This window comes from Hoplias malabaricus, chromosome Y, assembly GCF_029633855.1.
Source record: "Hoplias malabaricus isolate fHopMal1 chromosome Y, fHopMal1.hap1, whole genome shotgun sequence".
NCBI classification, from domain to species: domain Eukaryota; kingdom Metazoa; phylum Chordata; class Actinopteri; order Characiformes; family Erythrinidae; genus Hoplias; species Hoplias malabaricus.
Window position 1 is genome coordinate 18174930 of NC_089820.1, and position 14640 is coordinate 18189569.

General features: G+C 37.8%; 1 protein-coding gene across 2 annotated transcripts; it reads left to right on the top strand.

The window, feature by feature from the left end:
* The first annotated feature begins 710 nt into the window (after positions 1–710).
* Positions 711–14333, top strand: LOC136677843 (lysosome membrane protein 2-like). 2 transcript variants are annotated; one of them, XM_066655513.1, is made up of 13 exons: positions 711–1155; positions 4979–5139; positions 5622–5769; positions 5941–6135; positions 6697–6788; positions 7121–7240; positions 7378–7556; positions 8412–8530; positions 8738–8811; positions 8942–8993; positions 9101–9253; positions 10258–10305; positions 10680–14333. In XM_066655513.1, the coding sequence occupies exons 1-13, from the start codon at positions 1036–1038 to the stop codon at positions 10809–10811; spliced, it is 1593 nt and encodes a 530-aa protein (XP_066511610.1). In that variant the 5' UTR covers positions 711–1035; the 3' UTR covers positions 10812–14333. The 2 variants fall into 2 exon arrangements, with proteins under 2 accessions (XP_066511610.1, XP_066511611.1); XM_066655514.1 differs by lacking the exon at positions 711–1155 and adding an exon at positions 1700–1943.
* The last annotated feature ends 307 nt before the right edge of the window (positions 14334–14640 follow it).

Sequence of the window (14640 nt, forward strand, 5' to 3'; positions counted from 1 at the left end):
CAGCGTCGCCAAGGGGTGGCGTTAGAACGGTGGTCCGGGACTACGTTAACCAATCAGATCAGGAGCTCTTTGAACAAAAGGTTTACGAACCTCGTCACTCCGCTCATTATTCATGTTCACTGAGCGGCGCTTTAAGGAGCCCTGACAGAGATAAGACATAACGGTCCGCGTCTTTCTCACTTCAATACAGGAATGTCCCGCTGTGTTAGGCGTCCTCTTCAGCGAGATAACGGAGTAGAGCTTTATCATTAATGACAGGGTTATAATACCTAAACCAGCCACTGAGTGTTATTGCTAACAGCTGTTTCACTCACAGACACTTAACAAAGTTGAGACTCAGACTCACATACATCCCGTATGGGAACATAAATGTATGTGCATGTGTGTTCCTAAATGTATTCAAAAACTTTTCAGTTTTGTCAGGAATACACGTATGTAATTATTCCAAAGTTGACTTCCCTGCCACAATAAAAGTTGACGAGCTCATAATTCCTAGACACTTTTCTCCAAAAAATAAGAGCCAGCAGCTTAAATACGCTTTCTTTGCAGTTCAGTGCTGAGAAGCGGATCTTAATGACTCGGGCTTCGTTTGTCTGACACTGCCGTTTTAAAAAAAACACATTTAAACATGTGACATCAGCTCAGCCCCCACCCACCCAGCCTCCAAAACCTGAAGACTCCCGCATGACTGCCTTCATTTGAATGGAGTGAGTAAAGGGGGAGAAAGAGAGACAGGTCCTCCTCCGCTTGCCTGCATTTCTATTTCAGCCAAAAAGTCCGAGACACTCTGCACCGCAGGAAACGGTGATTTCTTAGTTACTGCTAGAGCTAAACCGGACTCGCTGGCTCAGTCTATCGGAGACCCCACCAACCTTACTACATTTCTACTGTAGGAACAAGGGACGAGTAGACTCCAGTTAGAAATCGCTCTCATTCAGGACTTAAAAGTCAGAGGAGGACCTTGTTCAGCTTTAGAGCTGTTCTCAACGTACCTTACCTCTCTTTCTCACTCAGTTTAAAGAGACAAACGAGAAAATGAGAAAATCTTGCTGCATTTACGCTACCGGCATCGTGTGCGCCCATCTGCTGATAGTGGGGATCGCCCTCTTGGTGGCTCAGGTCTTCCAAACAATGATTCAAGAACGGATCAAGAAGGTGAGTCGAGCTCAAATCTAGATCATTTACCGCTGTCTCGGTTCGGTTCTGTAATTTGTGCGGCTGCGAAGTTAATTAAAACGGTATAGCCGGTAGCTCGTATGTTTTAGTGGGTGTGTAGCGGTTATCCGGCTTAGCGACTTTCGAAGTTGTGAATAATGACGCAATTCTAACGGTTCTGTAACGGTCTTCTTGTAACGGGTTTGTTTTAATTTTACAAATATGTCAGAAACTATTTCCCATACGCCGCTAACTGTTACGTTCGCCGTAAAGGATCGGGACTACCTTAAATCTGACTACTGCACTGCGTGGGACAAGTTCCGATACTCGCCGCTTAAAGGATAATATTTAGGACTGAATGAACGATGATTGTTTGAATTCTTAAGGGACACTTTAACACAGTACTTTTCCGTGTAACTAGATAAAGGACCACTTATACATTCAGTGAGACTTTCCCGTGTTTTTAAAAGCACAGCCCAACAGAACACCAACCCAGGATGTAGCTGGCTATACTTCAGGTTTCGACAAGCAAGTCAGTCAGGCGGTTTCCCAGAGTTATTGGAAAATTGTGGGGTTTGTTTTGTCACGAGTGGTCATATGTACTAGTTGTTACTTCATTCTCTGGTTTGTCTCCTCCAAACCCCAGTAGTAACAGCCAAATATTCCATGTGTTTCAGTCAGCGGTTGTGTGACTAACGTTAGCATATCCGAGTGGGTTGGTCATCCACATCTGTCATACTGCGCAGGATCCGAGCTGTTCGGGTTCTCCCTAGGTTTCCAAGAGCCAGGTGCATTTCTCGATCTATACTGAGGGGTTTTTTTTATCTCCTAAACAGCTGATTTGTCCCGTTTTCTAACGAGGTGCTAGGTGCTAGGGTTATAGGCAGGGGGAGGTGTGATGTCGTGAAAGAAAGGTGGGGGAAGGGTCTTCAAGAAGGAAATTCTCCTTGAGAAATACTTGGAATTCTGTAACACCCCAGGAAATTTTAACTAGGAGGGCTGTATGCTATACATAGTGACCCCTTCATTCCTAAACAAATGCAGATAGGAGCCAGTCTTGGAGTACACAGACCCAAGCAAATATTTGGACAGTGGTCTGGTCAAATAATTTTTATTTTGTTGTTGATTTAAAGAAAGGAATAAAAAAGTGCTTCTCGACAGAAACATGTTTCTGCCTTAAAGCAACATTTATGTTAATAATGTTAAGGCTAACTTAGTGGGGACAAATGAAAGATAAATATAAGTGGTGCCATAATTATTACAGGCCAATTTTTATTTTAAATGCAACACAAATACGGCAAATAAAACGAAGTCATCAAGAGCTGTCAATTGTTTGTATGGAACTGTAGATTCACCCCTTATTTCTTCATAATGTATATAGTCTTACTTTGCTTAATTGAGATTAAATGTATTTTTACACGTTTGTATACACCAAGCTAACCAAAGTCATTCTATCTAGAATCAAAGTACACAGAGCTCAACATGTACTTATTCTTACTGAAATTTGTAGGACCGTAGTTAAGTCAATCAGATTGAATCTTTTATTTTTCTTCGCCCCCACCCCCAGACCTCAGGACATTCATGACTGTTGAACAGGGTGCGGACAGTGTTGAATAGTATGTTTATGATTCTGACTTAGCCCTCAGCTAGTAAGACTAGTGTATGTGTGCTATTTTACATTTTCCTTATGTCATTTTAAACACTTGTGTGTAGAGTTTTTGAACCCTCCTAATCTTTTCCTAATCTTCAATGAACTATTTAGTGTTATTTTTTAGTTTAAAGACTAAAATTGAGTACAGACCTAATTTTCTAAACTGTTTCATATTTCTAGTAGTATAACTTCAAAACCTGCACAACACAGCAAAACTGGATTTAAACCAGTTTTTTAACCTACATGTCTTTTCTAGTCCATTTTTGTATAATTGGCACTTGTGGAAGGCAGAGAAAATAAACAGGAATATGTAATTGAATTAATCAAATATTTTTGTCCCTGAGGATAGTGACGTATTTGAGGAACATACAAATCTTTCTTTTCAAGGATGATTATCACGCCCATAGTTTAGGGCTTACCTGTAACTCCTTAAAAAAAATGTATATTTGTGTATATATATATATCTCTTGAAATTATCATGGTGCTATCTTTTCAGATAACCTTAACCTATGTGCTGAGGCTAGGTAAACACGTTTAAGGTGACATACTTAGAAATGACACAAGGAAATGGGCAAATAAAGGCTAAGGTGTGGTCCGACGAATTTCTGTACTTGGCATTCTAAAGAAATCCAAAACCTACACCTATTTAAACGCTTGGAACCAAATATTTTATAGTGGAACATACGGATCGTGGTAGTGTTTCAGTAAGCCTGAGTTAAAACCAGTCCTGTGGTAAAGGAGTTGCGTGACAAAACTATAGCTGGGGTTTACCATACATGGGTGAGCAAACTGAATGGCTAAAAGATTGTTTCAGGTAAATCATACTTTAATCACAGTGCAGAAAATACAAGTAGTAACCCCCTTTTATAAAGTGCAGGTGAGATATTTCTCATTTCAGCTTTACACATGCATTTTTTTAAAAGGCATTTTAATCACTCCATTATTTGTGCCTACCTAAGTAATTTAAATAGCATAGAAATAGCATTTGATCTATTTTTTATAGCATTTTATTTATTTGGTTTTGACTACTTATATATGTTCTCATCATTTATTATTTGGAAAAGCATTTCCCCTTCCAATAAGTGAGACATCCTTTTACCGTTGTATATCTATTTTTGTTTTTGTGTCAATTCGCAGCATCTCTTTTTCAATGCAAGTTATCTTAAGCAAGATACTGAGTTATTTGTGAACTAGTAACAATTATTTTCTTGTAATGAAACTACCAACACACATAATTATACAATAATTCTTGTTATCTGTGGAAAAAATCAAGAAACATTAAAAATGACTGTCCTATGTTTGTGATATTCTCGTGTATTTATATATGTTGCTTACAAGGCTGTGACATTTTACTGTTCTCTGCTCAAGGTTTCATAAACCAGACAGTATTATCAACTTTTCAAGGCAACCACATGTGATAATACTGTAATTGTTTTGAAATCACCAAGTTGTTCTTGAACCTTCTGACACCTGGAAAGTGGTAGCTGGAGCAATACATTCTTTATAAAAAAGAATTACAATTCTTGAAGTTCACAGCATATGTAAATATTTAAGTATCTCTTTTCTCCCCTCTGATCATATATATGGAGAAAAATAAGACTAGACTTAGATTAGACTTGGTCCAATTCGTCTTTTTGTTTTAACATGACAACTAAGCAAATTTACTTTATTCTGACAATGAAACTTAAGGTTTCGGTCTGTCACATACTGCTGACTAAACATTGTTTTGTTTCCCTTCGTAGCTGACCTATAGTGACCCAGTACGTCTCTGGGATTCTACTTTTCTTCAGCACAGAAGAGAACACGCTAGTTTGATTTTGTGTGCTGGATTTATGTAACTACCTTAGATTGGTAGAGGCCATTCACATATCACTCAAAAGGTTTACAAGTCATGTCTGCTTCAAGTGACATCCTTCCTGGGCAATCCTTTATACTTTGAGTTTATACTGCTCTATGTATAAATTACTTTATTCAAATTTGGGGCAAACCGAGTCAGTATCAATATAATTTATTGCTAAGAGGTCATGTGTCTCTTCAGTTTTTATTTGGACAGAGGTTTCTTAACATACATTTCACATAAGTGGTATTTAGAAGAAGACAATTATTCTTAAGCATTTTATTCTTGTCCTAGTCATGTCCTTCACTGACATATTTCCTTCTTTTCATTTTCAGGAGATTACACTAGCTGAAAACAGTCGAGTATTAGGTGGCTGGATAAACCCACCACCACCAGTTTACATGCAGTATTTTTTCTTCAATGTTACCAACCCTGACGAATTCCTTGCTGGCACAGAAAAGCCTCGTGTGACTCAAATGGGCCCTTACACTTACAGGTATGATGGTTACAGCACTGTATTTTTTAGGTGTTTCCCTTTGCCAAATTTTAATTTATTTTTTTCCCCTCCTATTATATACTGTACATTTCAGAAAATTGCACAAGTTGTTGCATTGCTGGAAAAGAGGTTTCAAATTTCTAAACTGAATGTTAAATTATTTGTTTATCAATGTTTTGGTCTGTTGGCATGTGTATAATCTGGAGCGTCACAGCACTCCGGAAGTGACTCTGCTAAAAAGGGAAGTCAGAGAGAACAGAGGAAATGTTCACCCAGAAATGCCAAACATCATGAAGCTTTAATCACTCAGTAGCAGCAGTCAGTTGATTGGCACAAATTGCTGTGGGCCAAAGAACCGTATTTGGTTTAGCTATTTTGCTGTTGAGTAATAGAACAGGCTTAGAGATTCAATGTTCAGAAGATTGAATTGATCTATTCAAATGGAATCGTTAACAATGAATGTTATGTCTTTATGATATCAGAGAATATAGGCCACGAGAGAATGTGACATTCTTGGAGAATGGCACGAAGATCTTTGCCACAAATCCCAAGAGTTTTGTGTTTCTTCCTGAAATGTCATCAGGAAACCCTGAGGTTGACTTGTTAACTACCCCCAACATCCCGTTCATTGTAAGTTCTTTGATTTTCTAGGTTAATCACTTTGCTCAATCAAACCACCACATTATATCTTTTGAACTGCCATTTCTTTATAGACTCTTCATAGATTCTTCATAAACTCCCAAAAGTTATGTTGTGAATGATTACTGAATGTGTAAAATCCTACCTTTTGTCTCTTTACAGGCTGTTATGAATGAGATGCACTCCTATTCATTCTTTATCCGGCCACTGGTCTCCATGTACATAAAATCGCTGGGTGTTACCATGTTTATGACACGCACTGTACACGAGTTCTTGTGGGGCTTCAAAGACCCACTAATGTCTAAACTCCATAATCTGAAGCCAGACGTAGATGAATACTTTGGCCTCATGTATAAGGTAAGAATCTTTAATGTGTGTGTTTTTTTTTTTGTTTTGTTTTTTAATTTAAATCTACACTGTTTTGCTGTCATTTACTTATTTAGGTGCTGGGGAAATCCATTTGTCTCATCTTGTTAGTTTAAACTAAGAGAATTTAATTTTGGATTTTTTTTTTTCTTAAATTTGTGCAACTCATGCAGCCAAACTTGACCCCTGACATATTTCAGTGATCAGAACTCAGTCACAGACATGTGCTGCAGTGCAAGGTTATATCTGGTGACCTGATTTATTTTAACCAGGTTTGGACTCATTACACTTAAACATTTGAATGGAGTTAGAAATGATGATGAATGAAAGCCGAGATGTGTAACATTTTGTTCAATGTGCTGAACAGGAAGAAACTGAGCCCAGAGCAGATCGGTTTGAATTAATAATTCACTGAGACATTTTCTTTGGTTGTTTTGGACAGTGGACAGTCTATATGAAATAGGTCTTATCCAAATCCTGGAAAACTATATAAGAACTGTGAATATGACATGTGAATTAACTCCATTAACCACATTATTTTTATTTATATAGAAAAATGGAACCCATGAAGGTGAATTTGTCTTTCACACTGGAGAAAAGAACTACATGGACTATGGCAAGATTGATACATGGAATGGCATAAGGTATCTAGTGCTTTACGCAAAGTGCCCTTGGCCTAGTTGGCGTTAAGGTTTTTACTTATTGAAATGTCATGGCCTTCACTTTCACTTGTTGAAATTTCAGTGCTTGCACTGGGTGCATGCCAAGCTAACAGCAAAGTATAAAGTCTAAAAAAAGCATATTAAGACAGAACAGTTCATCCTGGTGCTCATAATTCCTAACCAGAACCTATCAATTTAAAGACACTTTTGAAACTATTTAATTAGCAGATCTTTTAGAATTGGTATTCCTTTTTTGACACTACAGTACAGGAGGTTATCTAATCTTTAAAGCATGTGAATTTTTTTCCTTCTAGAAAGATGAACTGGTGGTCATCAGAGCAGAGTAACATGATAAATGGAACTGATGGCAGCGTGTTCCACACTTTCCTATCCAGGAATGAACTCCTGTATATCTTTGCAGCAGATCTGTGCCGGTATGTTACACAAAGCACACTCCATTTTGGACAAGTTTCAGCCTTTAATATAATTATATCATATATTTGGCTTCATAAAGTATTGATAGTAAGCAGGCAATTGCTGTACACTTAAGCCCCTGGTTTCTCCAATGTAGGTCTATCCATCTGGGATATGTGCATGATACAGAAGTGAAGGGAATCCCTGCCTTCCGCTTTGCACCTCCTCCTGATGTTCTTGCAGCCCCCGATGAAAACCCCAACAATGCTGGTTTCTGTGTTCCTGCTGGTGACTGTCTGGGCAAAGGTGTGCTCAAAGTCAGCGTCTGCCGTGAAGGTGAGTCAAACTCAGCTATACCAATATTTTATTTATTTATTTTTTAAATAAAATGTACTAATTGTGTTAAAACACTATCAAGAAGTCTAAACTACGTGCCAAAAAATCCCCGAAAAAAAAAAAAAAAATTTATAAAATAAAACCATGTCTGCCTCCATTTTTAGATTTTGAGATTTTCAGATGTCCCTTTTTTAATATAAAGTGTGCCTACATCTCAATCATACAACTTTGACATATTTTCAACTTGTGCACTGCTTCAACTCAAATTTGTCTCCTAGCTGTCTGTCATTGTTTGCGCACTTCAGGACCGTGATAGAAATCAGCGTAGAGCACACAAACGCTTAATAAGTAACACCAATTTAGGGCTATTCACCCCAGGCTGGCCTACAATTGCAGATCAACTAGGACATAGCTATGTTAAATCTCTTTATTACTTCCTTAATACATCAGTGCTGATAACAATATTCACTGGTCATGAAATTTTCTTTATCACATGCAAACTCTTTTATTAATGCAATTTTCCATATGCACTGTATATTTTGGAAAAAAAAATGCTGTGTCACATAAATCTTTAGGAAATTAGACATAGAACTGTAGATTCTTGTAACTTGCAGGAACCGGTTCATTGCTGGGTTTGACCAGCTGAAGTATATGTATGTCAAGGTCAAATTGTCTTACACATAGCAAATAAAAAGTGGAATTTGCCTACTCCTGTTTAAATCCGGCAGGTCACAGTCCTGCTGCACCTGATCACCTAAGCTTTGGGGGGGAAAGGTTCCCTGGGTTTATCAATTACATAGCCATACATAACGGTCACATCTGTATGCTTATTTTTTTCTCTCCATTCTTCTCTAGGTGCACCTATTGTTGTGTCATTCCCACATTTTTACCAAGCTGATAAACACTACATTGAAGCAATTGATGGTATGAACCCAAACAAGGAAGAACATGAAACTTACCTCGATCTGAATCCGGTAAGATTGGCAGGAATCTGACCATATTTACTGCAGGAGTGTTATAATGTGTCTTCATCAGTCTGCTGTTTTGACCTCTTTTTTTGTTTGTTTAAAGACTGGTATCTTTAAATGGTCAGGGCTATTTGTAAAATGGATGATTAAATCTGCTAGTTGATTTAAAGTTAACTCGGGGGTTAACTCCTTTTATTTCCTTTCATTTGTTAGACTACCGGGGTTCCTATTCGTGCCTGTAAGAGAGCCCAACTCAATGTTATAATGAAGAGAGTCCCTGGCTTCCCGTATGTACCCATGTCACACTTCCTATAACTCTAATATTCTATACATTCAGCAGCTTCAATGTCTTAAGAACACAACAAAATTTGTTGGAAATTGTATGTTTCATTCTTGTTGTCCTTTTCTCATTTTCAGGCAAACAAAATTCCTGAATGAAACTATCTTTCCGATCATGTATGTCAACGAGGTATGAGTACTTTCATGTCAGTTATATGGAATAAAACACTAGTCACAATCAGAATGCTTTTAGGCTATTTTGTTTTGGTTAATATCTGCTTTTTGCTGCTTTTTCAGACAGCAACCATTGATGATGATTCTGCCAGCCAAATGAAAACCCTGCTCTTGATTGTGACAATTGTGTCAAATTTTCCTGTGATCATTGTGGGCATGGGTATCATCTTACTGTTGGTCCTCATCTTCCTGGTGTGCAGAAACCGTCAGAGAAAGGTAATATAGCAAAAATTATGTTCAGTTTACTAACATTTCTAAAATTACTTGGGGGAGCTATGTTCAATTGCAGAGCACGTAAGCCATTATGACTCAGTACTCGTAAATACAATATTTGCCTACGTTTTTGACACAGAAAATTCATTTCACATAGTGCTACACTCCTCAAAGCAGACTGGATGTAAACGTGAAAACAAAAATGATCATATTGCCCTCTGCTTTGGCTTGAATACGTTTATAGAACCAGTTAATTTTGATAAAGTTTGATAGAGGGAGTGGATAGTGGCATAGTTTATTAGCAATAGGATAAGAATGGTAATATAGGAGATTTATTTGTAAAACGTATTTTCTTGATAGTAATATCTGACTACAGGAGTTCAATGTTTGTTTCCTCGTACTGTACTGTGCCACTACATAGATAATGCATAAAACAAAACAAAATGACTAAAAGCAGAAATCCTTGTCTTCAGGAAGTCTCCATTATGTCACTTGTCAAGATGTTTTCCTAAAAGCCTCTGCAGTTGTTTCTCCTAATGCTAAAATGTGATGACTTATTACAGTGCACATATTGTAAAGTAAAATCACCTTATGAATGAATAAAAATCTTAGTTCACCATAAACAGAACACAGCAGACCTATATGTAATTAGCATGCTAACAGAAAAAAGACAAAATATTTTCTTTTTTTCCCCCCACTCCTTGCCCACCTGCATGAAGGATTTGTGCACAAGGCTAACCCTTACTGCATGTGCAGTTTTTAATTTACTCAATGTTTATTTTTACTAACATTTCACTGCAAAAATGCATTGATTTATTTATTTTACATTAACAATTTATTGCACCAGAAATTTAAAATTTGTGTTTAAACACACAACAATTATGTGGTGTATTTTTTTAGCATCATAATTCTGCAGTGTAGTGTAACATTATATATATTTTGCATATTGCTGCCATGTTTTCGTTTTCAGTAACATTGTCCCCTCCCCCTTTTGTGTTCCTGTTCAGAATGAAGTAAAACGTATTGATTTTACAGAAGCTTTTCATTCTTTTGCTGTAAGTCAATATTTCCCCCAATTTTTCCTTTTATTTGCTCACTGTTTGCTTGTCGTTGTTCATAATTTTAAGTTAATTATAAGTGAAGGACCATTTTAGTCAGTTAATATTTTCTAGTATGTTTTTTTTTTTTTGTACAGTAACATGCATTTGTTTAGGCAAATCATGTTCATTGCTCTTCTTGCATGGTTTATTTGGTACAAAGTAGTATTGTCTTTTAGTTTTTGAATGATTGTAGCAAACAAAAAGATTTAGCTGTGTGGTAGCGCACAACCATTCTTATAGTGGGGGAGTTTTGTTTTTTTTCCCCCCACTTGAGTTAAATTCAGTATTTGAGTATGTGCATTAAACTCTGATTCTCTATACCCTCGCAGACAACGAAAGATGACACAGCCTACACTCCAGTCAGCAACAAATCAGATGACTCCCCTGGGACTCACCCTAACCAACCTTTGAAGAACGGCTCCTACATTGCCATGTCGCCAGTAGAGGCACAAAAGTGTTGATGAACATCACTGTGTGGAATTCCCTGGGAGGGATCCACCTCTCAGTGACGTTCCTTTCCCCCTCTTCCTCTTTCTTTTTTTTTTCTCCCCCATTCTGTCTTTCCACTGTGCAACATGTTCTGGGGGGCCAATTCCTAGAAAAGCCACCGTCAGCCGAAAAATGGCTGCTGTTGTCTTGGCAGACCTGCTATATCCTGCTGACTTTTTCTCGCTCTCTGAGCATGGCCTTCTCAAACTGCCATATTTTTTGACACACAAACAAAAAATTGTATTACTAGAAGCACTCAGTGCTTTTTGTAGCTCCTGTGGACTGAAAAATATTCACCCACCTTTTGGGAAGATGGTGTCCACCTGCATGCATATGGATGTGTAGTTTCTTTTTTACCCTGTGAACATGGGGAAAAGAACAAAGGGAGGGTGTTGAGGTGAACACATCAAATGCTGCTTTCAATTGGCTAGCAGGAGCCACCTTGAACATCAGTGTTTAGGCAGTGCCAATGCTCTTCAAATATATGATGTTTATTGCCACACTACTGTACTGAAGTCTGCATGGCCAGACTTCAACTAACACAGATGTTTTGCCATATTTTTTGACATTAGGACTGAATTTAAGTGAAAGTGTGCCTCTTCTAAGACTATTTAAAAAGCTAAATGGAGGTCTCCCTTGTCAAGAAATGTACTGGGTCCAGTCCAGTAACGGTCATAGGGGTGAATGTGTCTTTGTGTTTTGTGTTTGAATATGTGATAGCCACACTGCTGTGAAATGCTTTGGAGGGGCACGTGCACTCTTAAGCTTGATGCAGTGGAACACTAGCGATTTTAAAGGTCTTTATCAAACTTCCCCCCTCTGACATCTTTTGAAGGTATTGGATGCCAGACACTGGCTGAATGCCCTCAAGTTCCAAGTAGGTGCCAGGATTGTTAAGTAACACTCGCTCTTTCAACCTTTAAGGGGTTCTGAGGGTCTCCTCGTGCTGTAAAATATCTTTTGATCCCCTAAATGGGGAGAAAAGGCTTACAAAATGCACAAGTGAGACTTGAACCTATTCCTTGCCTTACACATACACGAGTTTGCTGCATGGCCATGGCAACATTTGAAAAAGGGCTCAATAGCACTGTAGTAAAATTGTCAGACCACTTTTGAACAAGCCTGTTAAAACAACTCATTGACTGCAGATCATTGACTTTAAGCCCTTATGTTATGAATACAGCAGGCACTGACATATATTCTGCAACTTGGAGAAAGCACAACATGGTCAAGCTCTTGTTTTGGGAGTTTGTTTGCAGCATTTTATCTTAGTGTCTTCGATGAAGGCTGAGGAGAGCAGAATTTGGGCAATTATAATTAGAGTTGCATGCTTCTGTGCATTAACGTTGTAAGCCAGTGGGCAAATTACAACCCTTAACAAACTTGACACTTGAATCACTGTTTTCCATTGTGTTCTGTTTATTTTATTTTATTTTTTTTCTGTTTCAGTCCATGATTTTCAGAGCCTTCAGCTAAGGCACCTCAAAAGTGAATTAAGGCCATAGACATCAACATATGGGGGAAAAAATCTGCACTTTTCACAAAAAAAGTTTGTGCACATTTTTTGTTATTTGTAAGTCCATGCATTGGTCCTCATTTCAGAAGTATGTCCAAATTTTTGTGGTTGCCTATTCATATTTAGTTGTTTGCTAGTTTTGTTTCTTGCTTCTCTTGGCACTCAAATCTACTGGGGTTTTCTTTATTCTATGCATTTTGTTTTTGCTGCTAACAGATGCCATAAACCCATGAACATTTCATAGCCATTTACGTGCTTTGTTTGGTATCGGGCAACATACCATGCCAAGCAGCAGTGCCATCACAAAATATACAAAAATATGTATATGTTACATTCTATTCACATGGCTGTCTGTTACTTTGGCTGTGATGGCCATCAAGTACTGGGGCAAACTCTTCTGAAGTTTGTTTTATATTATGTTTAAATTTCTATCTAAGTGTTGGAGCAAAATTTGAACTAGAAAAGCAGTGTGCATACACTGTCGTTAAGGATGTAGTTGGTAAATGAACAAAAGCTTTCACTATATTACAAGACCAATGCCACTTTGTTCCTAGTAGTCTATAACGGTCGGTAGCATGTCTCTTTGTAGTCAGCACATGCGGTAGTACACTGATTTACAACACTGCCCTTTGCTCATCGTTAAACGCAAACCAAGACTGTGGTAAACTCCACCGGTTCACCTTATCGCAAAGTGAAATGTGCCACTTGTACTGACTTGAATTTTTAAGATCTACAACCTGAGCCATTTCCGCACGGTTGGCGGAATCCATGTAGTGTACTTTTGAGCCCAGAGTCCTTCTCATCAGTTCATTCCCATGTGCTCAACCAAAGATAACCTTATAGACTGATTCGCCTGGTTTGTTTACTTACACAGATACTGCTATAGTGCCATCAATTTCCCCACTTTACGATAGCGATGTCACAACCCAAGATCATCACCAACAAGGGCAAAAGGCAACCAAGTGATTTAAACAATTAGATAAGTATTTTCGAGAGAAGCCTTTATTACACCATACAGCTTTCAATATCAAGGGTTGCCACAATGTGCTAGAACACTCAGTATTATGTATTGACACAGCAATACATTGTATAAAAGGAAATTTTATATAAAAAAATAAATTTTGTATTGGGACAAATATTTATGTATCCACATGTTCAATGCTATGTACATTAACTGGACTTTGTAAGGTATTTTATTTCAGTTCTGTTAATTTCTGTATTTTATAAATAATTTTGTAATATCTCTGCTGGGATCCTCTGTTTCTAACTTTTCTTTATACCCCCCCCCCCCACACAGATTTATAAAGTGGTTCTGAGTATGCGTTGGTCCCACATCAGTGATTTGAAGCAGTGTGTATATGGATCATATGTTCAGTGGCATTGACTGAGAAAGACTTGTGATTTATCTGTGGGGTGTGAGCTAACTCTGTGTAATGACCTCCTGTGCTACAAGTTTCTCAAGAAGCCGCCACACTGTTTTTGTCTGATGTGGCCTGCCGTAGGAAGGCTGAGTATCTTTGAGAATTCTTTTGTTTGTTTAGGGCGATTGCCACTGTGCCACGTTGGGTACAAGGGACATTTTTAATGCAATCAAAACTTTTTCCTTCATTATTATTTTCTTAGATGAATGACGCCCTCCTTCAGGGATGAACTTCTAGTGCCATATCATCCTGGTTTATTGAATTTGCTTTAGTAACATGTGCAAGCAGTGCAGCAGTTGTTCCCACCACATTTCAGTTCACATTCCTGACGCTCTTTAATGAGAATTTCATCTTTTTCACGTTCACCTCAGAGACACATTGAGTTTTTTGCTGCTGAATATGACAATCCTCATGTCATCATGTTAGGTGCAAAACCATTACAAAGTAATATTCAGTTTTAGTTTTGATAATTTACACTGCACAAATGTTTCTACAGTGCTTTTTGTAAACATTTTTAGTGTTATTTGCAAAAAAATTTAAATAAAGAAGTTGCAATCACTGCAAAATATCTGGGTGTGTTTTTTTTCCCCTGCTAACACCATAATTGTCTCTTTCAACAGATTCATTAATATGAAGCCAGTACATCAAAAGTGGTTCAGGTAAATGGTGGCTTAGTTTTATGAGTACTTTAGATGTTATAAAAAATACAGATCCTCATAAAATTCAAAAGTACTGCCAGGAAATGCAAGTACAGTACATTACGCTATGATGGCCTCTATATGACAAAGACCTTGAGATTCCTCAAGGATAAACGAGAATCTCATGGCCTTTAGACGTGTTAGAACAAGTGACCTCTATCTTTCT

What these genes read in the sequence shown, in the direction of transcription:
- LOC136677843 (XM_066655513.1), top strand. Translation starts at nt 1,036, where the DNA reads ATGAGAAAATCTTGCTGCATTTACGCTACCGGCATCGTGTGCGCCCAT. An exon ending in CCCCCAACATCCCGTTCATT is followed by an intron (nt 5,770 to 5,940) that starts GTAAGTTCTTTG and finishes GTCTCTTTACAG; the next exon opens with GCTGTTATGAATGAGATGCA. An exon ending in CTTACCTCGATCTGAATCCG is followed by an intron (nt 8,531 to 8,737) that starts GTAAGATTGGCA and finishes TTCATTTGTTAG; the next exon opens with ACTACCGGGGTTCCTATTCG.